Source organism: Ascaphus truei, chromosome 11, assembly GCF_040206685.1.
Source record: "Ascaphus truei isolate aAscTru1 chromosome 11, aAscTru1.hap1, whole genome shotgun sequence".
NCBI lineage: Eukaryota > Metazoa > Chordata > Amphibia > Anura > Ascaphidae > Ascaphus > Ascaphus truei.
Genome location: NC_134493.1, coordinates 18783194 through 18810779, shown reverse-complemented (window position 1 = coordinate 18810779; position 27586 = coordinate 18783194). Strand labels below are relative to the sequence as shown.

The following is a 27586-nucleotide window of genomic DNA, read 5'->3' as shown; positions in this document are numbered from 1 at the left end:
GAAATTGGAAGTCTGTATGTGTTGTGTGGGGGAGAAAGAAAGTCTCATTCAGTTTTTTGTCATGCAGAAGCAGGGTAATCAATTTCAGTCCAATCTCTGCTGACAAAGTCTAGGATGTTCTTTAACCTATTGTAGCATTATTATTACATGAGCAGGGGATTCTGGGAGAGAAAATGTAAACCATTGTCTCCTTGATACAGTGGCAATATATATATACACACACAAACACATAATATATATATATATATATATATATATATATAAAAATATATATATATATATATATATTGCCACTGTATCAAGGAGACAAATACACATATATATATACCTATATATACACCTATATATATACCCAGTGTTCGACAAACCTATACATTTGCACGCCCTGGGCGAGTGGATTTAACATCGTGGCGAGCTCCTATTGGCCCAAGCAGCACACGTGTGGTACTAGGTGGCGAGTAGATTTTTTGGTTCGGCGAGTAGATTTTTTGGTGATTTGTCGACCACTGTATATACCTATATATATACACATATATATATGTATATATATATATATAGCAGGCTGTGCTCAAAGCTGTGAAATGCAGCAAGCTTAAGCTTATAGGGGACCATGTTAAATGGTTTTGAAGCAAAAGGTGGCACTGTTGCTCATTTGCATGTCATTTCCCAGAATCCCTGAGGAAGGTCACCCCCCTGAGGAAGGTCCTGTCAGGACCGAAACGTTGGGTTTATAGTGTGCTGTTTTGTCACTGCTAATACATGTCTTTTTGCTATATCTGAGTGTTGCTGCTTACGTGCCTTCTCTTATGGGAAGACAGGGTTTCTATATTGATTTCTATGGAGCATGCACCTTGACTTTACATTTGTTGCTTGGAGTGCTGGCTGCTGCTTTTTGTTGTGTGTATATATATATATATATATATATATATATATATATATATATATATATATATATATATACAGTGTTCGACAAACCTATACATTTGCTCGCCCCGGGCGAGTGGATTTAACCCCCGGGCGAGTAAATATTGGCCCAAGCAGCACACGTTTGGTACTAGGTGGCGAGTAGATTTTTTTGTGTGGCGAGTAGATTTTTTGGTGATTTGTCAACCACTGTATATATATATATATATATATATATATATATATATATATATATATATATATATATATATATATATATATATATATATATATATATATATATATATATATATATATATATATATATATATATATATATATATATATATATATATATATATATATATATATATATATATATAGCAGGCTGTGCTCAAAGCTGTGAAATGCAGCAAGCTTAAGCTTATAGGGGACCATGTTAAATGGTTTTGAAGCAAAAGGTGGCACTGTTGCTCATTTGCATGTCCTTTCCCAGAATCCCTTGCTGCAGTGGAAGCACTGTGTGTTGGGCGATAATGGTGGAAGGCGGGGTTGCAGGTCTGCAAATGAGCATACAGTAATATTTCCATTTGAGATATATATATATATATATATATATCACACAATTAAGGTTATGGTGGGTAAAAAAAAGTGTGTCTTTTTCAATACAAAAACTTGTGATCAAACTTACCTGCTGTCTCCTGATCTCGTGCTTCAAACGGTATCGTATGGTTTATTATTCTTTATGGGACAAGCCCGGCTGCTTCTTTGGAATATATATAATATATAAATATATATATATATATATATATATATATATATTAGATGGTGCAGAATAGGCACTCCGTCTGGTTGAAACAATGTGGGTGCAAATCCTGTATGGTATAGAATAGGCAATACGATACCGTTTGAAGACGAATATCAGAGGCAGCACTTCAGGTAAGTGGTCAAAAGAAAATTGTATTAACTAGACATCTTATCCAACGTTTCAGTCCTCGTGCGGGACCTTTCACCTTTCACATCACCTTGAGAAAGGTCCCGCACGAGGACCGAAACATTGGATAAGATGTCTTGTTAATACAAATTTCTTTTGACCACTTACCTGGAGTGCTGCCTCTGATATTCGTCTTCAAACGGTATCGTATTGCATATATATATATATATATATACACACACACCACACAATTAAGGTTATGGTGGGTAAAAAAAGTGACAAAAACCCTCCACCATCCCTTGCTGCAGTGGAAGCGTTGTGTGCTGGGCGATAATGGTGAAAGACAGGGTTGCAGACCTGTCCAAAACATGCAAATGAACATACAGTAATATTTCCATTTGAGATATATATATATATATATATTCTACTTTCCAATCATTGAAACTCCAATAGATCTTGCTAAAATCGGACTGAACTTTAACTGTAATTAACCTGCGCTCAGCGCATTCGTGTTTAGGTTACCAAATTAGATGAATCCCTTACAAACGGACATTTGCATTCATTGTTTCTTGATCACGTCACATATTGTACCTGTGCAGTAGACTGTCTTGGCAACGGTTGCCATGACGATGCTTGTGAACCCGGTGCCTGCTCCAAGCTCCAGCACTGTGCAACCTCTGAAGGAATCCCGCTTCCAGAGAACGTAATCCGCAAGGAGAAAAGCGCCGCGCCATATCTACACGGAGCAGGGAAAGTTACAAAACAAAAACATATTTCCGGAATATCAAGTCGCCGATTCAAGTAGTTTGTTTTGTTTCTTTTCGCTCTGATCCGTTTTGTAATGTGTATAATTGTCAGGGAAGACACGGTGCAGGTAATTTGCTTCATTCATTTTAAAATCCATTAGAACTGGGGCATCAAGTCGGCAACTCGAACATTAATTAGCTCTAACCTATTGAAGACGTGCTTAATCCTACTGCAGTGCAGCAGAGTTGCAATTTGTAATTTGATTGTAGTATAATTCAGCAGCCAGCAATAGATTCAATGGATGAATAATAGGAGGCTAACGAAGAGTTAAATATTCACCAAGATAATATCAGAAGAATAGGCTCAAAACTACAAAGAGGCTCAAAAGTAACATGCATGTGTTCTTGCTTTACATACAAGGTTTGCTCAAGGTGAGCAAGGTAAGTCTGCCAGTTAAGGCTTCATTCTGTATCTGGACTGCAGCTATGTTTTGAAAAGGAATCCTATGGAAACTGTGATATTCTGCAGTATAACGTAACCTGCTGTGTTATCAGCTGGAGCAATTAAGTCTGCCACATCTGTAATAGAAATCTATGAGGTTTTCACAGCTCTGCACACTATGTTTCATCGAGTATATATATTCCCAGAAATTGAGGTGTTTTTCTAAAGCTCTGCACGCTCTCCCTAGGAAGAACTCTGAGCTGGTTCCCTAAAAGGTATCGCAACCTACAACCAATCTATATTTCTTCCTGACCAATGCCGCCCCTAAAACCAAAATAGATCTTAAATATGCATGCGAAGCACGATCCACCCTCCTGCCAAGGGTTTAGCCCTATAAGTCACGTGGCCGGTTTCATTAGTGGTCACGTGACCACGGCAGCCATTGTCTGTGAAAGAGAAGAGGGGGATGCCGCTTCCTTTTTTCAATACTGGGCAGATCGCCTCCATGGGAACGCAGGGCACAATGAAAGCAGAAAAAACAGTCCCTGTACATCACGGTACACTCAAAGGGTTAAACTTCAAAAAGCACTACATACCTGCTTTCCAACATCTTCTAATGGTGTTGCCATGGTGTGCTCTGCAATAATAGTTCAGTATAAGATGATGAATACAAGATTGCTGTTCAGTATATACAACGATAAGATAAGACTTTATACCAAGACTGAGCTCTCAATTATGTGTAGAACAAAAGACAAAATAATGCAAAATGATATGTTTATCTTTTCATAAGCACGGGTCATTTAGTTCAATTTCTTGGCCAAAGTATTTTAAACCTAAAACCATGTCACGGTATGTCCCATCTGTAGGTCCTAACACTACTGTACCTGCAGAAACCTCGTAACCTTTATAATGGAGGAAGCATGGTCTTAGACTGCTGATTCCCATGTGCACAGGGCCACCGACAAGGGGGGAGGGAGGTACGAGAGGGAGCTAGGACAAGTGTCCCGGGCCCGGTGGCTGCAGGGGGTCTGGCTGGCGCTGGGTGTTAGGAACAGCCAGAGGTCGGGCACAACTTCTTTGCCGGCTGCCGGTCTTCTCGTTGGCGTCAGGCTCCGGCTATCTCCAGTTGTGGGCCTCCTTCACTGTCCGGCGCTCAGGGCCTCTGAAGCCGGTGCGTGCCGGGCCTCTGTGGTCAGCATGCGCCGGAAGCTGGGCCCAGCGCATACCAGCATGGGAGTGGCCTGGCGTGGGAGAGTGAGGGAGAGAGGCAGGCCCGAGCAGCGTTTGAGAGAGGGAAGCCTGGCAGGATTCCCCCAGCAGCTGGGGGAGAGCCGGGGCACCAGAGTCCTGAGACCATCCCGAAGGTTAGTTTGTGTTTTGTATGTATTTGGGGGTGTTTGTTTTTTATGTATGGTGGGGGTCTTGTATGTATTTTGGGGGTGGGGTCTTGTATGTATTTCGGGGGTGATGGGAGGTTGTATATATTTGGGGGTGTTTTTTTTTTAAAATGTATTTGGGGGTGGGCTTTTTTGTATGTATTTTGTGGGGAATTGTGTGTGTGGCAAGGGGGGGAGAGGGAATGAGTGTGAGATGGGGAGATTGAGGGCGTGGGATTGAGTGAGGGGGGTAATTGATGGAGGGGGAGAGTGAAAGAGGGAGTGAGGAAGAGAGGAGGTAAGAGTTAGATGGGGGGAGAGAAATACATGGAAAGGGGGGGGGGGATAGAGGGGGGAGCTCACAAGCCGGTGTGAAATTGGGGGGGCTCATAAGACAATAGGGGGGTGAGTTGTGAAATCACTAAAATCGTGTATGACATATACAAAGTGTACTGAACATGGATATAGGCAAATGGCATTAAATCGAGGAATAACTCAGTCACAATAGTTTCTTTTTGTGATGACGAAGTGGCATGCAGATCAAGATAGACAGAATATAGTGAAATATTGCTATTAGTTTTTACTCCGCAAATATTAAAAGGCCGCTCACAATTTGTAAGAAGTTTTAGGCGTGTTGGGGCACATCCTGGCAAACAGGAAAGTGAACAGAATTTCCCGCCACATCTCCGCTGTTTGGAGGTCGGTTATGCGCTCTGTGGGATCTCCTGCACAGCGACGTCAGGGAATCCAGCGACTCCCACACACACGCGCACCGAGTTGTTTGCTGGAATCCCTGACGTCAATGTGGAGACAAGGAGAAGAGATCCCACAGAGCACATAACCGACCTCCAAGACAGCAGAGACGCGACAGGAAATTCTGCTCACTTACCTGTTAGCCAGGATGTGTCCCAACATGCCTAAAACTTCTCACAAATCGTGAGGGGCCTTTGAATATTTACTTGATTATATCTTGGTAACTTATCCCCCACAGAGCCTTAAAGCAGCCTCCTCCCCCCCGCCCCCCCTCCCTTAACTAACCACCATTTTTTCCCCAGGATGGGTCATCTTCCAAAGCTGAACAGCGGTAGTTTCAGATCTGGGGAGAATTTCCTGGTTTTTAATCGCGAACTTAAATGGCAGTCGAATAAGAAGTTGAAACCAATAATGTTGCAGCTTCCTATTGGCCGCAGATTTGCCAACCATTTTTTGCCCCTGGAGGGAGATTTAAATACGGTCAAGGCCATCCCGCTGCGACCAACTCCCGCTGGTGTTTAGTTGCAGGACCATCCGCTGCAGCCGCTGGTCCCTCCTTCACCAGCACCTTCTTAGAGAAGGTTTAGGGCAGGAAGTTAGTTTCAGGGTAGGGGGTGAACATTAGGGGTTTTAGCAGTTAGGGTAAAGGGTTTTAGGGTAAAGGGTTATTTTTTTTAAGGTTAATGGTTCTAAATGTGGATGTGCTAATATAGGGCGTCCTCAACTTGCATCCAAACATGGGAGGAAGCACATAGGATACATGTAAAAAAAACTGGTTGAAGAGAACAGTAAGAATAAAATAGAACACAGTGTGGGACTAATGGGAAATCATGACAAGAGATATTCTGCATGTGTACATACTGTATCACAAATACATTATATACATGGGTTTTTGGAAGTATTGGACATAACATTCTGCTGACAATCGTTAAGAATATTTTGTAAATCCTTTTCATTTTATAATAAAAACCTGCATTACACGTTTGCTGGTTCTTCTGACGGACGTCCCTGCACAGTAAAATCTGTCTCCTGTTGACCATATGCTAGTTAACAAGTCCTTGCCCCATAGAACCCTCAGCTTACAATCTATTTTGGGGGGTGTTATGGCCACAGGAACATAAAGTGACTTGCCCAAGATAGCAAGGCATTTCCATAGAACTTTACCTACGTTCAACCAGTTCAAAGGAATCGACCCTACAACTCCATGTTGGTTGCAATTTGGACTGTGGAAGCCCCATAAACAGAGACTGAGTATGACTGGGTGTGTTGCATTCCTGCACAAAACAGGTTCATATTGAGTATGAGGCTAGACCATAATGGGACAACCGAAAGGTCAACAAGACAGAATGGAAGTCAATCTCCAGAGAAGCAAATCTTATTCCTCAACAGTCCCTCCTTAGACGCCAAATACATGATATAGGTACTAGCTGTTGACACTGCATACAAAAGAAAAGAAGAATCTCTCTTATACCCATAAGCACAAAGGAATGCAGAAGGTAAAGAATGTATGGAAAATTGATTACAGAAGATAAAGCCAGGACATGGAAATGTGCAGAATGAGGCGAGAATGATGTCAAGCAAATAAACTAATGCTTTGGGAGAGATGTGTTGTCTAGACCAGGGTTCCTGTCCTCATCAGACTGAGGCAAAGGTATCCTATTAACCCCAACTCTGTGCTGTGCTTTAATAAAACAAAATCTACTTTGAGGAACGTCTTAGTGTCACACTTACTGTACTTTCCTGCAATGTTAAATATATTATAATGTTGTGTGTGTACTTCTTATGCGACTTATTTTTATAGTGGACTGTTTAGCGCCCTTAGACATTTGTTTTTTCACAATATTTATCCCCGCTCATGTTTTAATATTGCGTTATTTTCTACAGGTCTCATCACAATATGAGCAATAATAATGATAAGTAAATAACAAAACTACCTACCAATTCTGATCAAATCATGACTGTTGTAAACAGGTTCTTCATCGTCAGTATAGTCTTCATTCCCTATAGTAAGAATTGTGGGACACACGACATCCCGAGAACAATTTTGCTCTTCTCTCTCACAAGGAGAACGTGGTCTTCGGGTAACTTCGAGGTCTCCATCCTCATCTAACAAATCTTCTATTTCTTGCAAACTATTTGGATTTGTATCATCGGTAAGAATACATTGGTCTTCACCAAGAAGCTTTCCAGGAGCTGCTGCTTCTTCGTGCTCTCTGACCTTGCCATGCTCATTGTGTGATCGTTCCAAATTATCCTCTCTCCAAAGAATTTTAAACAGTGATAGGAAAACTGCAAGGAAAATAAAGAAAACAAGCTATTTCTGCACCCACAATGAAGAAGGAAACTATACAACTTTGATGTGGAGCATCACCACTCATGAAGTAGGAAAAAAACATGGATGTCTATTTATAGACGAGTGATATTCAGCAATTAAGTGGGGTGGATTAGTCCAGGGGTGACCAACTCCAGTCCTCAAGGGCCCAAAACAGGTCAGGTGTCGGTGTTTCAGCATAGGTTACATAACCAGTGTCTGAAGAACGCCTATCCTGAAAACCTGACCTGTTGGTGGCCCTTGAGGACTGGAGTTGGTCACCCCTGGACTAGATACTAGAGGATTGTCACGGCTTCTTAATTTACAAACCAGCACGTCCACTTCCTTTTTTGAGGTCTGATTATTGTATAAAAAAACATTATAAATGTGCTCCCCCCCAACACATTATTTAACAGGTTTAGAGGATCATAAAATCAGCCACAGTACCACTACTTATTTAAAACACATCTGCCACTGACCAAAGCCATTAATGGCTATCACAGGTTAGTGAATAGATCCTCTAAGAAATATAAAATATTGAGCTGACTTTTGAGAAAGTCAAATGGGACATGTTAATATTTGCATATAAATTGATGAGGGAGACAACGTTTTGGACCCAATGACCCGTCTTCTGACTCATTCCAACATGCACCAGATACAGTATAGTATCATATGGTACTTCCCTAATGAAGAAAATACCCACGCTTCATATTTCCCCCTTCTTCTGATTTTAAGTAATTTGTACATGTAACCCTACTTCTATTTAGCAAAGAACACGGGATTAATGCATACAGGAGATAGCATTGTGAATTGGCTACTTCATTGGGACCAATAATTGGCTCCGAGATGTGGCCCCAAAGTACAGCTTCATCTGTATGGGGACAGAATATTGTGAGACTGCCCTGAGGGCCTTTCAGTATGTCGCCCTGTGATAACTGACACAGACATAGAAAATACAGCATGCCGTATACCATCTTGTGATACATGTTTATTCTGACTGTTCTGGTTAACACTATGATTCAATACTACTGAATTTATTCCAAGCAAAGTTTTGTTTGCCAATTATTTTTTTTAAGTTATGGTGGGTGAAAAAGCAACAAAAAACCTCCACCGTTAGCATATAGCCAATAAAGAATATCACTTGTGAGCATATTTGCATGTCTTAGACAGGTCTGCACTCCTGCCTTTCACCATCACCACCTAGTATACAGTGCTCCCACTCCAGCAAGTGATTCTGGGAAATTACATGCAAATGAGCACACAACGCGTCACCTTTTGCCTAGAATATCCATTCACATGGAGCCCATATAAGCAAATGCATTGCCGTTCACACAGCTTTTAAGCACAGCATGGAATTAGATGCAAAGCCAGTCAAACCACTCATAGACATGTTTCAACCTTAATGGGTCTCATCAGTGTGAGGTTGGTTGTTGTACCAGCTTTGTGCTCATTTGCATGTAATTTCCCAGAATCCCTTGCTGCAGTGGGAGCACTGTATGCTAGGTGTTAATGGTGAAAGGCAAGGTTGAAGACCTGTGAATGTGCTCACAAGTGATATTCTTTATTGTGTGTGTGTGTAATATATATATTATATATATTGTGTATCACACACACACACACACACACACACTAGATCACACTAGATTTAGTGTTATAAAGCAGCTCAATATTTTATATTTATATAGTGTCTACAGGCATACCCCGGTTTAAGGGCACTCACTTTAAGTACACTCGCGAGTAAGGACATAACTCCCAATAGGCAAATGGCAGCTCGCGCATGCGCCTGTCAGCACATCCTGAACAGCAATACCGGCTCCCTACCTGTACCGAAGCTGTGCGCAAGCGGGGAGACTATAGAGCCTGTTACACATGTGTTATTTACATCAGTTATGCGCGTATATGAGGATTGCAGTACAGTACATGCATCGATAAGTGGGAAAAAGGTAGTGCTTCACTTTAAGTACATTTTCGCTTTACATACATGCTCTGGACCCATTGCGTACGTTAATGCGGGGAATGTCTGTATTCACTAAACTGTGACAGTCATTATTGATTATGGCTATGGTCAGTGGCTGGTGTTTTAATGAAGTAGTGCTATTGTGGCTGATTTTAAGATATTCTAAACCTGTTAAACAATGGAAATTAAGTTCTTTTGTAAGCTCATTTAGTATTTTTTGAGAAGTTAGGGAGATTCTTATGAACATTGTGTCCCTTTATAATATACAGTATACATCTTGTTTATTACAATCATTCTTAACTAGTGCTGTCTGACCCACACTTGGAATGCTTTATAACACCGTTCAACACTTTAGCATCTCAGATTTTTAAAAAGCTAAAATCCTAAATGCCCCATGCTTACCAAAAGGTGGCAGGTGACACGCAAGTCCGGATATGCATTGAAGTAACTGAACTGCATTTGCAAACTCCTCCCCCCTGGCTAATGTTCTTACAAATAATATCACTCCTCAGACCGCTCTGCAAACCTGCCGTTCCCCATTATCTCTTAGCATACAAACAGGGATTCTGGGGCATGACATGCAAATGAGTCACGCTTTACTTTTTGAACATTTTAACATGGACCCCTTTGTTTCATCAAATATTAGGAGGATAACCCATTACCTGGTTGGCCAACTGTATTCAATCGCACCATGAGATGCCTTTTATGTGGGATGTAGAGATGGACATCAGACAAGACAGTGTCTCTTGTGAATGCGATTTCTTCCATTTCTGGCTTCTTTTCCAAGCCCACATGTTTAAAATATAGCCGACGATGAGTGTGGCGATGGCTAAAATGTAAGAAAGACAAAGTGTACAATTAGACTAAGAGCATATGGACAGTTTCCTAAATCCAAATGGCTCCACGTTCTCTGCATACTCCGACACAAGTACATGAAACCTGATTTGTACATGTAAAGTTTACCAAGTTGCCGGGTTAGTGTTGGACTTTTCTTCACTTCATTGCAGTGTTATACGTTGCATATTTCATTAGCAAAGGAGAAATTGCTATATTTCCTCAACCTGCTCAACTATCTTTAAATATGCACATAACGGCTATGATATTAACATGAAGCTCTGGTGACATACAGATGTAGCAAAGCTGATCGTCTCAGGCACCTGGGAAAGATGCGACCATGAGACTGTGGAGGCCCCAGAGGATTACATTTCTCAGCCACGGCTCCAGACACAGTAAGTCTTGCTACATCTGTATACCTGGCCTGGTGCAGTGCAGAAGCCTTGGCTTTGTGTGGGGTGTGAGCCCGGGCCTGGTTTATATACAGCTATATAAAAAGTCACAGGCTTTGGGTATCGCGTGAACAGTCGAAGCGCTGCTGAAACCCCATTACGTATGATTGGCTTTTTTCCTGCCTCACTTTTATGTTTTTCTGGATGAACATTGGGTACAGGTCTCCTTCTAGCTGCAGGCTCAGGCTACCTAACTTAGGAAAGCAGTCATGGCAGGCCACTCGACAAATGCAGCTGCCTCGCTCAAGCATCTTGGTGGTCTCCATCTTCACTGGAAATAGTTATGAGATTATGAGCAGCCTGGCGCTGGGCACGGTTGGCCTGATGCCTTCCCATAAAGCAGAGGATTCTACTACTTCCCATCTAATTATGTAATCGCAGCAGCCTTCCTGGCCTTTGACTGTGACCTAAGGATTCATCACCTTGACATCCTTTGAACGAATACAAGTTACAATCCTTGGGACCAAATGTGACCTGGGATAGCGGAGATGATGGTGTCCTCTAGATATCAATATAAACTCTTTATGGAGTTAGAAGCTCATGGGCAGCACCAGGAGATATTCAGTTATAGGAATCATTCAAGCAATTGGTGACCACACTGGATAATCTGTGTGAAACTCAGTGGACCCAAAAGGGAAAGCAGAGTATTATGCCAGAGTAGAGTTTGAGTCCTGTTTGGAGCTGTAAGGTTTTAGAGCTTGGATAAGCACTCTGATTATTTAATATTTAACTTCTTTATTGAAGAGTTGCATGGATCAATCAGTCGCAAACCCAACAATACAATGTGTCATTCGGAACCCGTCTCCCTAAAATTAAAAACGACTTCATCGGGCGCTACAGTAAAATGCTTGCTTCCATTCTCAACCCGTATACACCCTGTGCACTCTCCCAACGTATTTATTTAACTTTCATCGTAGAACTGCATATTCTGAATCGTGATGTTGATAGCCAAACCCTCGCTAGGAACCTCACACACTATTCCTTGTGTTTCCACTCCCTTCCTTCTAGATTGTAAGCTCCTTAGGGTAGGAACCTCCTTCCCATCGTCTCAGTTTGTCTCAACACATATGCACTCTGTCATGCAATGTTATTTCCCTCCCACATGGTACTGCGCTGTGCAATATGTTGACACCATACAAATAAAAGATACTAATACAGCAAAAATTAACAGGATGCAGTATGTGTTTACAGTAGGTACTGTATGTGCTTAGTGAGTGATTACCGTTTGCTCCCATGAACCAACTAAACTCATCTGAGGTTTTTCTTTCGGTCCCAATCAGGTTAGTGGGCGCTTTAGGGTCTGGCTATATCAAGCATACGTTGTTAAACACTAGAGCCAAAATATAAACTGCTTCAGATGTATAAAATACAAAATACAATTGATGTCGATGGAATTTTCTCCTTTCATATAAAACAGTAAAACATTGTTGCCCTGAGCTGCCTCATGCAGACTCCATTAAAACTGTTTTTTGTAAACAACTGATGTCGCCATCTTTATTACAAACCGGTTTTCCTACTGATTTCTTAATGTTGATTAGAAACGTCTAATTTAGAAACGTCCTATTCCACTTGGAGACAGAGAATACGTTTATTAATTTAAATGCATCTAATCCTTTTGTGTTGCAGGCCATGTTAGATTAAGTTAGTTTAATGCAAGAGCCAGGTAATTGTGTTCCGGAAAAAATAATACCCGCTAATATGAGAAATCAATCTAAATGTCATCCATACCAGTGCTAAGGCCATGAGTTTCTGTACTCGTCATTTCTGTAATACAACTGAGGAAGATTCTGATAAATGGAGCTCGGGGAGCAGCTCGGGGAGCAGCTCAGGGAGCAGCTCAGAGGTCACGTCACAGCTTCTGCAGCAGGTGAATGCGAATCCCAGTGTCGGTTCTCCTTGTGACCTTGGGCTGGTCACTCAATCTTCCCGTGACTCGAGCACCAAATTAGAGTGTAAGCTCTGTAGGGCAGGGAGTCAATGTGCCTGCACAATCCCACCGCGATGCGTACACTGTCAGCGCTATATAAAAACATTATAATATAAAAATACGATTCTAAAATACCCCCAGCAAAATGTATAACCTAACCCAGGGGTGCACAAACTGGGGTGCGCGGCGCACAGAGGCCCCTCGGTCTTCCCCCTCAAAAATGTCTGGGAGGGGTTAGGGCGCGGCACTTACAGAGGCCCCCTGCTCTTCCACACAACGTTGAAATAAAATGCAGGGGGAGCGCGAGAGGCCTGTGTCTTAGGCTGTGATTATACCATAAACCGCGGGCGGCGCGCGTTTCAAACACAAATTGCTGAAATTAAAGTAAACATAACTTATTTCTACAATCCTGTGACGGCTTCCTCGGGACCCCCGAGGAATCCTTCACAGTAATGGAGATACATGTTGGGCGACATCTTAATCCGGGCGAGAACGGTGACGTCACGTACGTATCCTCATGCTACGGCACACGCCGGTGGGAGGAAAGTGCTGACAGTTTGCGGACTCCGAAACTATGGATCTTTTCTTTTAAAAGGCTTATTACCTGCAGCTCTTCCACATTATCTGTTTGTCAAATCCTCACAGAGACTATACATAGAACTGTTTCTTTCATTGCACCTGATGTATATTTAACTAAATAAATAAACAAACACACACACACACACACACACACACACACACACACGTTATAGTGGGTAAAAAAAGTGCCAAAAACGCACCACAGTAAAGCATATAGCAAATGGAAATATTACTGTATGCTCATTTGCTTGTCTTTGAGCACAACCAGGGTTAAGATGTATAGCCAGTAAGCCAGTAAGCCACAGACAGCTGTTTCGACCTTAATGGGTCTCCTCAGTGTGGGGTTGGTTATACTGGCTTTGCAAAATGAAGCAAGGATAGGTTTCACCACATGACATTTCCCAGAATCCCTTGCTGCAGTGGAAGCGCTGTGTGCTGGGTGATAATGGTGAAAGGCGGGGTTGCAGATCTGTCAAAGGCTGCATCCATGCTTACTGATTGCATGCTGAGGCGCGCGGAGGCTGAGGGAAAGCGGGTGCTTTCCCTGGCCTTAGACCGTGCGCCGTCCGGGGGCGTTTCGGGGTCGGGCCAGTGACGTCACTCCGGCAAGCACGAAAATTTAAAATTTAGCTAAGACTTACGCTTCCGCACGCTTGCGGAAGTGTAAACGAGCCCCTGCTAAAGCCGCTCTCATTGCGGCTGCAAGGGCTAAGTGCCGAGCGTAAGCGCGCATCAGCACGGTGCGCTAACCATGTCCGAGGCCTTAGACATGCAAATGAGCATACAGGAATATTTCCATTTGCTATATGCTTTACTGTGGAGGGTTTTTGTCACTTTTTTTACCCACCATAACTTAATTAAGTGTGGTAAAACCCATCCCTGCTTCATTTTGCAAAGCCAGTATAACCTACCCCACACCGAGGAGACCCATTAAGGTCAAAACAGCTGTCTGTGGGTGGGTTTACTGGCTATGCATCTTAATCCAGGTTGTGCTCAAAGCTGTGAAATGCAGCAAGCTTAAGCTTATAGGGGACCATGTTAAATGGTTTTGAAGCAAAAAGTGGCACTGTGTGCTCATTTGCATGTCATTTCCCAGAATCCCTTGCTGCAGTGGAAGTGCTGTGTGCTGGGTGATAATGGTGAAAGGCAGGGTTGCAGATCTGTCTAAGACATGCAAATGTGCATACAGTAATATTTCCATTTGATATATATATATATATAATATACAGCTCAACCCCGTTATAACGCGATCCGTTACAACGCGAATCCGCTTATAACGCGATGCAAGCGTGGCTCCCAATTGTCGTATTTATGAATACTTTACAACACGATTATTGGTATCTTAAATACTTTATTGTACAATGCATACAATTGTACATTATTTCAAACGCAATCCGCTTATAACGCGATGTGATTTTTTCGACCCAAAGCACAGCGTTATAATTATTATTTTTTTTAGTTAGGGTGAAAAAGGCAACAAAAAAACCCTGTGGCGCTATATATCTATCAATCAGGTAAGACAAAAATAACTCTGTGAGCGGATAAGCAAGGCGTTATAGTGTGTGTGTACTTTACACCGTCACCATAAAGGCAAAGCATGGATAGTCCAAGAAGTTAAAGTGCAAAAAGGGGCTGTGTTGATACTTAGCAGACCAGGAATTTTCATATGTATTCAGAGACAGAAGAAATATTCGTAAAGTCAGTCGGGGACAGTACTTCACACGCCTTGAGGCCGTAGAGGGAACTGGAACAAATCGTCCCGATGTACATCTCGCAAAACGCTTCTTCCAGGGGCCCCACACCTACTAGAATGTCTTGCTTATCTGCTCAGCTATTTTTGTCTTACCTGATACACTTTTTGCATCGCACAGTTTGTGTATGTATGCATACCGAGATAGAGATATGGAGATATACATACATACATACATACATACATACATACATACATACATACAGTAGGAGAGAAAAGTTTGTGAACCCCAATGATAATTACAGAAATGCCATAGAGTTTCTATGATCGCCTTATTGAATGAAAAGAGAAAATGTAACCAATTTACCGTACCTTTCTTCTCCTGGAACCATGGCAGTGGGCACCTAAGGGTTAAGTCCATCCTCAGCTGAGTAGGACCGGAAATTGAATTCTGGCAGGTAGGCCATAAAAGGCCCCTCCCACTACCTGCAGATAGTCTCTGGTTTCTCCCATAGCTGAAAATTACAACTGATATATATACACAGTGGTGTGAAAAATAAAGTACACCCTCTTTGAATTCTATGGTTTTACATATCAGGACATAACAATCATCTGTTCCTTAGCAGGTCTTAAATTTCGGTAAATACAACCTCAGATGAACAACAACACATGACATATTACACCGAGTCATGATTTATTTAACAAAAATAAAGCCAAAATGGAGAAGCCGTGTGTGAAAAACCAAGTACTGTACACCCTTACTGCTTCCATAGGAATTAAGATGCTAAGTAGCAGACAGGTGCTGCTAATCAAATGCCCTTGATTAATTGATCATCAGCAAGTGTGACCACCTCTATAAAAGCCGAAGTTTTAGCAGTTTGCTGGCCTGGAGTATTCAGGTGTGTTAACACAATGCCAAGGAGGAAAGACATCAGCAATGATCTTAGAGAAGCTATTGTTGCTGAACATCAATCTGGAAAGGGTTATAAGGCCATTTCCAAACAATTTAAAGTCCATCGCTCTACAGTGAGAAAGATTATTCAAAAGTGGAAACCATTCAAGACAGTTGCCAATCTTCCCAGGAGTGGACGTCCCAGCAAATTCACCCCAAGGTCAGACTGTACAATGCTCAGAGAAATTGCAAAAAACCCAAGAGTTACATCTCAGACTCTACAGGCCTCAGTTAGCATGTTAAATGTTAAAGTTCATGACAGTACAATTAGAAAAAGACTGAACATGTATGGTTTGTTTGGAAGGGTTTAGGATCCAGGGCAGGAAGGGAGCAGCATCATCAGGAACACCCAGAAAAAAATACAAAACTCATCATAGTGTGGTATGAAAAATAAATATATGTCAATATGTGAAACTTGGCTCTTTAGATAACCTACTTACAAAATGTAAGATATATAATAGCAGGTTTGTAATTGTGATGGATCTTTGGACACCTCAGGTTTTGGACTGCAGCAAACAGCAGCATACATCAGATAGGGGTGGTGTCAGGCAAGATGATGTTTTCACTCTGGCAGCAACTTCCAATCAGTCATATGCAATCATACAAAGATAAGGGAAACAATAGTGCTTTACCAAATAACACAAAGTTTTATCGTGAAGACGAGCAGGAAATGTACTCACAATATATTAAATGAGCACATTCACATCATGGTATCTTTAGGAACCAGGGTATTGGATCGGCAGATGGAGAGATCCCTCACTTCACTACGCTTCCTTGTCCTCCACGAGGGTGCCCCCTCGTCCGGTGCCAGATGGATGGCGTCTGTCGTCACTTCCTGGCCTGGCGGTGACGACTTCCGGTGGGCGTGAGTAAAGCGGAGAGTGGGGGGAACGCCGGTCCAAGACTATGCCTCCGTGAATACAGCAGAAAGACAGTTCCCAAACGGTAGATACAGCTGGGCTCTGCTAACTGTCTGCAAATTTCTATAGCTCGAGCGATCAAATGCTTGTCTCAAAGATTAAGCCATGCACGTGTAAGTACACACGGCCGGTACAGTGAAACTGCGAATGGCTCATTAAATCAGTTATGGTTCCTTTGATCGCTCGAGCTAAAGAAATTTGCAGACAGTTAGCAGAGCCCAGCTGTATCTACCGTTTGGGAACTGTCTTTCTGCTGTATTCACGGAGGCATAGTCTTGGACCGGCGTTCCCCCCACTCTCCGCTCTACTCACGCCCACCGGAAGTCGTCACCGCCAGGCCAGGAAGTGACGACAGACGCCATCCATCTGGCACCGGACGAGGGGGCACCCTCGTGGAGGACAAGGAAGCGGAGTGAAGTGAGGGATCTCTCCATCTGCCGATCCAATACCCTGGTTCCTAAAGAAACCATGATGTGAATGTGCTCATTTAATATATTGTGAGTACATTTCCTGCTCGTCTTCACGATAAAACTTTGTGTTATTTGGTAAAGCACTATTGTTTCCCTTATCGTTGTATGATTGCATATGACTGATTGGAAGTTGCTGCCAGAGTGAAAACATCATCTTGCCTGACACCACCTCTATCTGATGTATGCTGCTGTTTGCTGCAGTCCAAAACCTGAGGTGTCCAAAGATCCATCACAATTACAAACCTGCTATTATATATCTTACATTTTGTAAGTAGGTTATCTAAAGAGCCAAGTTTCACATATTGACATATATTTATTTTTCATACCACACTATGATGAGTTTTGTATTTTTTTCTGGGTGTTCCTGATGATGCTGCTCCCTTCCTGCCCTGGATCCTAAACTGTTGTAAGGGAATCAGTGCATATTCCCTGGAAGGTTGAGAGAATTCGTCAGTTTCACAAACTTTTATTTTTTGAGCACTTTTATAGTTGTTAAGCGCCTTTCCAAGTCACTGGGTTTCACATTGTTTGGAAGGGTTGCCAGGAGAAAGCCTCTTCGCTCTAAAAAGAACATGGCAGCACTGCTTAGGTTTGCAAAGTTGCATTTGAACAAACCACAAGACTTCTGGAAAAACGTCCTTTGGACAGACGAGACCAAAGTGTAGATGTTTGGCCATAATGCACAGCGCCATATTTGGCGAAAACCAAACACAGCATATCAGCACAAACACCTCATACCAACTATCAAGCACGGTGGTGGAGGGGTGATGATTTTGGCTTGTTTTGCAGCCACAGGACCTGGGAACCTTGCAGTCATTGAGTCGACCATGAACTCCTCTGTATACCAAAGTATTCTAGAGTCAAATGTGAGGCCATCTCTCCGACAGCTAAAGCTTGTCCGAAATTGGGTCATGCAACAGCACAATGATCCCAAGCACACCAGCAAATCTACAACAGAATGGCTGAAAAAGAAAAGAATCAAGGTGTGTCAATGGCCCAGTCAAAGTCCAGACCTCAACCCGATTGAAATTAAGTGAGAGACTGATAAAGTCATACAGAAAACGATTACTTCAAGTTATTGCTGCTAAAGGTGGTTCTATAAGCTATTGAATCATAAGGTGTACTTAGCTTTTCACACATGGCTTCTCCATTATGGCTTTATTTTTGTTAAATAGATCATGACACTGTGTAATATGTCATGTGATGTTGTTCATCTGAGGTTGTATTTACCTAATTCTTAGACCTGCTAAGGAACAGTTGATTGTTATTATGTTCTGATATGTAAAACCATAGAATTCAAAGAGGGTGTACTTTCTTTTTCACACCACTGTATATTAGGCATACATAGGGAGGGTAACTATGTGCCCACTGCCATGGTTCCAGGAAAAGAAAATTACGGTAAGTTGGTTACATTTTCTCTTTCCCTGATCCCCATGGCAGTGGGCACCGTAGGGACATACCCAAGCAATACAATAAGGGAGGGGGGAAACCCAACAATGCCAATATCAGTTTCAACACCTTTATATTATCACAGACTGTAGTACTTTTCAGCCAAAGCTTGCGTCTGCTGGGGCCTGAATGTCCAGTCTATAATATTTCATAAGTGTGTTAAACGATGACCACACGGCTGCCTTGCAAATCTGTGGATGTGATGCTTGTGCCTTAAATGCCTACAAAGTGGCTATGGCCATTGTTGAATGGGCCTTTAAGCTTAAAGGCGGATTTTGTACTTTGTGATCGTATGACTTTCTTATACATAATACAATACATTTAGCTATAGTTGCCTTCGACAATGTTTGCCCAGTCCTTGGTCCCTCTGGATGGATACACAGCTGCATCAGACTTTCTAATGTCTTGTACCCGACTGATATAGGTTTTCAAGCACGTCACCACGTCAAGATTTATGCAATATTTCTTGCTTCTTATTACCCGGTTTTGGGCAAAATGAGGGAATTATAATTTCTTGTTTGATATGAAATTGAGATACCACCTTTGGTAAAAAAAATGGTACACTGGTTCACTGCTTCGTCCTGGTGAATGACCAGGAATGGTTCTTTACAAGAGAGGACTTGTAACTCTCTCACTCTCCTACCTGATGTAATGGCTATAAGGAATGCAATTTTCCATGCCAACAACTTCAAAGATGTTTGCTCTAGAGGTTCAAAAGGGTGTCTTGTGAGGGCATCCAGTACCAGTGATAGGTCCCATGCTGGAACTCTATTCAGGATTTGCGGTCTTAACTTTTTGACCGCTTGTAGAAAAAAAAATAATGAGGATTTTCAGTTGCTAGATTCTTCTCTAGCACTGCCAACAATGCAGAAACTTGCACGTTTAATGAACTGAGGCTGAATCCTATATCAAAACCCTCTTGCAGAGACTCTACTACGGTTATGGTAGTTGGTGAAAAAAAAGAAACTTTTGTTTTTATTTCACACACCAGTCCCTGAAACATAGACAAATTCTGTAGTATACTGTTGAGGTTGACTTCTTTCTTGCTTTTAAAAGATAGTTATTATTGTTTTATCTGAACATTCTTTGTATTTTAGGACCTTCCACTCAATCTCCAAGCCATCCAGGCCAATTGCTTGGGCTCTGGTTGATTCACTGGTCTTTGATGTAGCAATCTCCGTACATTTGGTAGATGCCACGGTATGTATTGCCATGTTTATTAGGTGGGCAAACCATGTTCTCCTTGGCCAATATGGTACCAGCATTATCACCTCTGCTCGATCAGTCTTGATCTTCCTCAATATTTTTTAAATGAGGGATTGGAGGAAAAAGATGCCAGTTTGAACTGCCACTTGAAACTGAGAGCGTCTGTGTGTCTTGCACTGGGATGAAATTGCCTCGTGCAGTAACACTCCACCTTTCTGTTGTGGTAAGTAGCCATCAGGTCTATTTCGGGTTCACCCCAATCTTTCAGTACTTTGTTGAATACTTGGTTGTCTAAGGCCCATTCTCCAGGGTGAATTATGTTGCAACTGAGAACATCTGTTGCTATATTCTCTGGCCTTGGTATATGTATGGCTGTCATATCTGTGACGTAGCCTTCTGCCCCTGAGAGTATTTTTGATGTTAATTTCATCAGTCTTCCCCTCTATATTCCTCCTTACTTGGTTATATATTTTACTACGGCACTGTTGTCAGATGTTATGTGTATATTTCCATGTCTTGAGTGACATTGGAAAGCTTCCAGTGCTTTCTGTACTGCGGTCTTGCAGCCACCCACGGTGCGCTGACGGGGCTTCAGCATGGGTGAAAAATACAGTACAGCAGCATGTGGAATTTGCAGTGAAGTCGACAGTTAAACAGCACAAAAAGATGGTTGAGATCTCAAACCAACCTGGATATAGTGAGAGACTCCTCTTCAGATGCATCAGAGCTATTAAATAACCATATGTCAGAGGCAGAGTACTGTGATTGCTCAGAATAAGAATGCAGACAGAAGACTCAGCATGCCATCTGGAAATGGTGGACCCGCTTATAAAAGCGATGAGGGAAACATTGGAATGAGAGGATATACAGATGCAGCGGCCGTTATTCGAACATATCACGGAGCCGTTTTCGTGTGCGCTTCTGTACTCCACGCGGCCAATCACGCGGTTGATTCGTTTGAATTTCATGGATCCCGAATTCATTGGGTGCAATTCTTCGCGTTTCCGTGGCAGAAATGAATGAATTGTAATGTGTACAGTACAGTACTGTGTCAATTTGCAGGTGTTTAAAAACCAGAACACAAAAATGCAATTTTCTGCACCCGAAAACACACGAATCAACACGCGGTAATGACGCGTCATGCATGGGTATTCTGAGGTATACAACGCGTGATATGTTCGAATAACGGCCGCTGCATCTGTAGAAGATACTCAAAATTTTGAGTAATTATTTAGATCAAAACAAAGAAAAAACAGGTATTTTCCAATTCATTAAATAATTAGAGATATGATACAAGCGAAATTGTCGCAGCCTGGTAGAAAACTGAATAGTCCCAAGGATCTCAGCAGGATGTATCCTTTTGCACCAAAGGAGATAAAATGCTGGGAAGTCAGCCCTAAAATTGATGCAGCAATTACTAAAGTGACAGGAAAAACAACCATACTGGTCGAAAATGCAGCATCAGTAAGATGTGATGCATAGACAAACGGACAGTGTCCTGAAACGAGCATCTTTGACATCTGGCAGAGCATGCAAGCCGGCAATATCAACAACATCTGTATCAAGGGCGATGCGTATATGGATTTCTAATATCGAATAAGTATTAGAGAAAAGAGTCAAGCAAACTTCTATTGTGAACATTTTTATCAGAGATCAAGTGGGCAGCACTGACGCAAGTGTCGTGGCGCGCGACCGGGTCACCGTGATGCGTGGGGCGCGCACGCTCTAGAGGTACCACCCCCACTCCTAATCGGCTGAACAAAAGGACACACCTGCACGATCCAGCAGCCTATCAGTGAGGGCTCCTTCACTTCCTGGTTGACTCCCATTGGAGGGAGGTCCTACCTTGTCAGTACTCTACTGCTTTGCTAAGCAGAACTCCGGTTTGTGACGCTGAACCTCACTACTCTTGCCTGTCTGCCTTTACCTTGCTGCCTGACCTTGCCTTGTTCCCTGGACCTCGTGATACTCTTCTGCACTGACCCTGGCTTTGGAATACGACGATCCTGCTCTCTCCTGCACTGACCCTGGCTTTGGAATACGACGATCCTGCTCTCTCCTGCACTGACCCTAGCACTGGAATACGACGACTTTACTCTCTCCAATCTTGACTCTGGCTACGTACCCCAACAATCCGCTACTCTACCCGCCTAGACCCGGCAAGTACCACGTTTACGCTGTCCCCTATTATCCTGATCCGGCCTGCAAGACTATCCTACACTCTAGACGCGCCCTCGCGGTTGTGGTCGGCGTTCTATATCAATCCCTACCTCAGCCCCGCGGTCGCGCCTCGTTTGTGGTGAGGTACGCGTTACAAAAACACCTTATTTTAAAAAGCAACCACTCAAAGGCACTTCTATCCCTAAACCACTAACTCCACATGAAGTTTCACACAAATCCATTGTTTCCTCTGAGTAACAGGGAACAAAACTTCCCATATTAAAGTATAGGCTATAATTTTAATCACACCTAATTTTATCTTCCTTGTACTTTCAAAAACGACTGAACAAATTGTACTCAAACTTTCCATAAACATTCACCTTGCCAATCCAACCTGGAATCCAACATTTCAGACGGATTGGTGAATTTTGGAGCGTTATGAGCATCTGAAAAAAGGGGAGTTGTAATGGAAGTCTCGATCAAACCTAAACACTATTGTTCAGAAGTAAATTGTTTTTTTAAATAATACCCTAGATATTTGCAGAGGTTTCATTGCCGGTTTTGACAGAAGAAAACTCAAACATGGCTGTGGGGTCATCAAAAGAAAAGTGATGATGTTGCGTTTTTCCATTGGCTGCCGGGCTGAGCCTTTACCCAGGCACCATTTTCTGTTTGGCCGGCACTTATTCTGCCCCCTGCCAGGGCAGCACAAAGCAGCTTTGGGGGACCCACCAAATCAAGTAAAAAAAAAAGGGAGATAACGACCAGTGAGGAATGAGGCTTTAATCCCTTCAACTGAAAAAAGCATGATAAAGCATTCACTAACCTAATCAAACATACTGCATCTCTGGCGTTGGTGCACTGGCGATAGAAGTTCTTTTAGCCATTTGAGTGTCGGCAGGGGCCGCATCACCAGGGTGCCTCAGCCCGTCACTGTGATCACGTAATCGTGACATCACTGATGAGGTGAGCAGAAGACCTCTGTTCCCAGCAGAACAGAACACTATCTCCCCTTAAAAACGAGCAGAGACCTCATGACTTGATGGCTAGTCTACCTCAAGGCTGACCCCCCCCCCCCCCGCCCCCACCTGTTGGCAACACAACCAACAAACCATCCAGTAGATAAGGATAAGACCCTTTGTAACTTATTTGTGTGCCTTACGCCATGACTTATCACACAATGGTGAACAATAAATAAAAAGGCGCTTTGGTGTAAAAGTAACAAAGACAACTAAGCACAGATCATAGAACAGAAATACAGGTTTAAGACAGACTGCATTGGTTGCAACAGCTCAGTCTCTGACCATCTAATTCTGGCAACACTATAATTAGACACCAGGCACCTGTCATTTCCATGTCTCCTACTTAAAAACATCTGCGCATAAAAGGAGACAGAGCAAAGACACAAACTAAAATAGCATCTTAAAATTTGGTAGGTTACTAACTCAATTAAATAAATTGTATTTTCCTAAAAAATAAATAAAAATAAAATGTCCTTGGGGTGCCGGGTCACCTGAATGTTAAAGAGCAGATAACGTGACATCACCTTAATCAGGAACGGACGTTATATGTCCCGAGATTAATGGTACACTCACAAAACCAAATGATATGCACAAAGAACAGCCGTACTAGAGCTCATTAGCATACGGTCAATGTCATGTTATGTCGGGATATCGCTACGTTATCTTCAAATAACATGACTAAGTCTTGGCGTTCCTCTCTGCCACACACGGATATAGGTCTTTGAGGAGAGTAGTAGAGAGGAAATGACACGGTTAAGTCATTCCTAAACCTAGCATTGGACCATTGCTTTAGCCCTACTTCAGTGTATGGATGGGAGTAATGACTGCTTTAAGTATGACTTAAATAATGTAATATTATTTATTGCCATTAACAGAGCTTTGCAAGAGCGTATTCTTATGCTAGCTGCTCATTTGCTTATAGTTTTCCCTTCTCCTCGTTCTTTTTAATGTTGCGTTACTTTCTTGAGCGACTACAACTTACCATTCCATGAAATGGCCAAACAGGGTTTAGTGAGACTGGGCCATGGTGAATCAAGACATGGGAGGGATTTGTATGACTGATTCCACGGTGTTCAACAAAAGTATGCATGCAAAACTCTCTCACCTTATCTATATTGGCTCTCTGATAAGGACAAGGTGGGATCAATGCAGAGAAAACACTCGATAGTTTAGGACATTCCGTCGTGCCATGACCAAGTGACAACCGCCGCTTCACCGCGACTCACCCCGCTGCCAGAACCTGTCACCGTTGCCCGCTTTGCTGCTAAGGTAAGTGCTTCCCCTAAGCCCTTTCCCCTAAACCCCCTAAAACTAACCCCCATCTCCAACCCCTAAAACTTACTTTGTCTTAGAGGCGGCCAGCGGCAGGTCGGCAGCGGTGGAGGGTCTGTCTGCGGCCCAACTCCGGAGGTCATTTGGTCACAGCAAGATGGCTGCCACCATATGTACCATTCCACCCAGAGACTTTAGTAACTAACCCCCCAAATATCCTTAGTTATCAATGTGCGATGGAAAATGGGGGGGTGGGGGGGGGGGGCCTTGTATCACTATTTTTGTTAAAAACAATTATAATTTCATTTGAAGAATATTAGTTTCTCATGTTGCAGACAGTGTGCGAAGTGCTGTACGTACAATTGTTCAGGCACAATAATGTTGGTTGAGAGATAAGGTGACTTGACCAAGATCACACGGAGACCTGACACTGGGATTCAAACTAGATTCACCCACTTCAAAGACAGTGACCATACTTCTGGGCTACTCCTTCAATGATTCGTTTCATAAAAATTAAAAAAAAAAAAAAAACCTTCTACCTTTCTATTGTTATAGTATAAACGCACCATAAACCTAACCAGGGCACCATAAACCTAACCAGGGCACCATAAGCCTAACCAGGGCACATAAGCCTAACCAGGGCACCATAAGCCTAACCAGAGCACCATAAACCTAACCAGGGCTCCGCACCATAAACCTAACCAGGGCACCATAAGCCTAACCAGGGCACCATAAGCCTAACCAGGGCACCATAAGCCTAACCAGGGCTCCGCACCATAAACCTAACCAGGGCACCATAAACCTAACCAGGCTCTGCACCGTAAACCTAACCAGGGCTCCGCACCGTAAACCTAACCAGGGCTCCGCACCATAAACCTAACCAGCGCCTCATACACCTAACCAGGGCACCATAAACCTAACCAGGGCGTCATAAACCTAACCAGGGCGTCATAAACCTAACCAGCGCGTCATAAACCTAACCAGCGCGTCATAAACCTAACCAGCGCGTCATAAACTTAACCAGCACGTCATAAACCTAACCAGGGAACCATAAACCTAACCAGCGCATCATAAACCTAACCAGGGCACCATAAACCTAACCAGCGCGTCATAAACCTAACCAGGGAACCATAAACCTAACCAGCGCGTCATAAACCTAACCAGGGAACCATAAGCCTAATCAGGGAACCATAAGCCTAACCAGGGCACCATAAACCTAACCAGGGAACCATAAACCTAACCAGGGCACCATAAACCTAACCAGGGCACCATAAACCTAACCTGGGAACCATAACCCTAACCAGGGCACCATAAACCTAACCAGGGCACGAGCACTTTGTTCCAAAGGTCCGTGTGTGTGTTGCATTCGGGCACAGGACCTCTCATATGTCTCATTGCACTTCAACTACTGGACACAGGTTTGTGCTGAAATGATAATACAATGAGGTAAATCACTTTCCCTTTCTTTAATAATGGATTTCCTTTCATTATAACCACCGGATTTCTTCTTCTTTTTTTAGCATAATTGAAATAAAACCTTTTTTTATTTTTATGGTCTGTCTCGCAAATCCCAAGTAATAACTACTCTCCCCCAAGTGTACATCAGCTTGTGAATAAGGTGAGGGGTGGGAGTAATGCTGAGTACAGAGTGAATCAATGTCACGTGTTCAATGCAATGTCTTATAAAAGCGGAATTATAGAACATTTTCTATGGGTAAAGGAAGCAGTAGTAACACTGCCTCTCCGTGCCGCACCTGCTGCAATCAGTGCACTTGGAGGGTATAATGCCGCACTGATGGGCCCGCCTGGCACAGGACGGGTTAATATTTGGGGCTTACAGGTGTCCTAGCCGAGGCTCAGGCTCCTGTAACTCCTGCAGTGCCGCAGGACCCGGGACTTGTTACCTGGTAGCTGCTGTCCGCCGCGCGCTGCCGATCCCCCTCTGTGCGACCCGTTCGGTTACTGCCAGAGAGCGGCGCGTGTCGGTGACGCCATCACCGCGCGCGGGAGGCAGCACGGGTGAGGGCAAAGGAATGCCCATACTGGGGTAGTAGTGTTATTTACCCTACCCCTGACAGCGAACGGGTTAATGAATCATGGTTGCCTACACTACTTGGTGGATTTAATGACGTGAGAAGAGTGTAATAGGAAGGTGTAAAAACTCCAGAAATATGCTAAAAAACATGTATGCATTGAATGGAGCTGAGTTTAGGCTATTCATTTATATACTGTACTGTATTCAAAGTGTGTGTGTGTGTGTGTGTGTGTGTGTGTGTATATATACATATTACACACACATATACATACCGTGTACACACACACACAGCACTGAAGAAAAAGTATGCTCATAAATATTGAAAAATAATATTGTGACGGGATAGTTTTCCCAGGTATAAAATCATATAAAGGGTATTCTGACCAACTGGCCCTCACACCCCCACTCACTTCATCCCCTCACTGCTCCCCCTTCACTCCTCCCCCACCTCTCGCTTCATCCCCTCACTGCTCCCCCCTCTCGCTTCATCCCTTCACTCCTCCCCCACCTCTCGCTTCATCCCCTCACTGCTCTCCCCTACTTGCTTCAGCACCTACTCACCTCGTCCCCTCACTGCTCTCCCCCCACTCGCCTCGTCCCCTCACTTCTCTCCCCCCGCTAGCCTCGTCCCCTCACTTCTCTCCCCCGCTAGCATCGTCCTTTCCACTCGCCTCGTCCTCCCACCCCACTCCTTACCCCCTCGCTGCTCTCTCCCACTTGCCTCGTCCCCTCACTGCTCTCTCCCACTTGCCTCGTCCCCTCACTGCTCTCCTCCCACTAGCCTCGTCCCCTCACTTCTCTCCCCCCGGTAGCCTCGTCCCCTCACCTCTCCCCCCGCTTGCATCGTCCTCTCCACTCGCCTCGTCCTCCCACCCCACTCCTTACCCCCTCACTGCTCTCCCCTACTCGTCTCGTCCTCTCACTGCTCATCCCCCCACTGCACTTCCCCCACTCGCCTCGTGCCCTCACTGCTCTCCCCTCGCTCCCTCACGGCTCTCACCCCACTCGCCTCGTCCCCTCACTGCTCATCCCCCACTCGCCTCGTCCCCTCACTGCTCATCCCCCACTCGCCTCGTCCCCACTGCTCATCCCCCACTCGCCTCGTCCCCTCACTGCTCATCCCCCACTCGCCTTGTCCTCTCACTGCTCCCCCCTCCCCCACTCACCTCATCCCCGTCTCCCGGGGCTTGCTTCCA

At 43.5% G+C, this 27586-nt stretch overlaps 1 protein-coding gene across 5 annotated transcripts in view; it reads right to left on the bottom strand.

Moving 5' to 3' along the window:
* METTL22 (methyltransferase 22, Kin17 lysine) overlaps window positions 1-26349 on the bottom strand; it is a 93007-nt gene extending 66658 nt beyond the window's left edge. For 3 of the 5 annotated variants that reach the window (XM_075565303.1, XM_075565308.1, XM_075565307.1), the window contains exons 1-5: window positions 26260-26349; window positions 10085-10251; window positions 7093-7443; window positions 3622-3662; window positions 2429-2573 (exon numbers count right to left, since the gene is read on the bottom strand). In XM_075565303.1, coding sequence (XP_075421418.1) covers window positions 2429-2573; window positions 3622-3662; window positions 7093-7443; window positions 10085-10190 — 643 coding nt within the window. In that variant the 5' untranslated portion in view covers window positions 10191-10251; window positions 26260-26349. Of the gene's footprint in view, window positions 1-2428; window positions 2574-3621; window positions 3663-7092; window positions 7444-10084; window positions 10252-22887; window positions 23024-26193; window positions 26218-26259 lie in introns of those variants that run through there. The other 2 variants (XM_075565306.1, XM_075565304.1) reach the window with 2 other exon arrangements.
* Between the last annotated feature and the right edge of the window lie 1237 nt (window positions 26350-27586).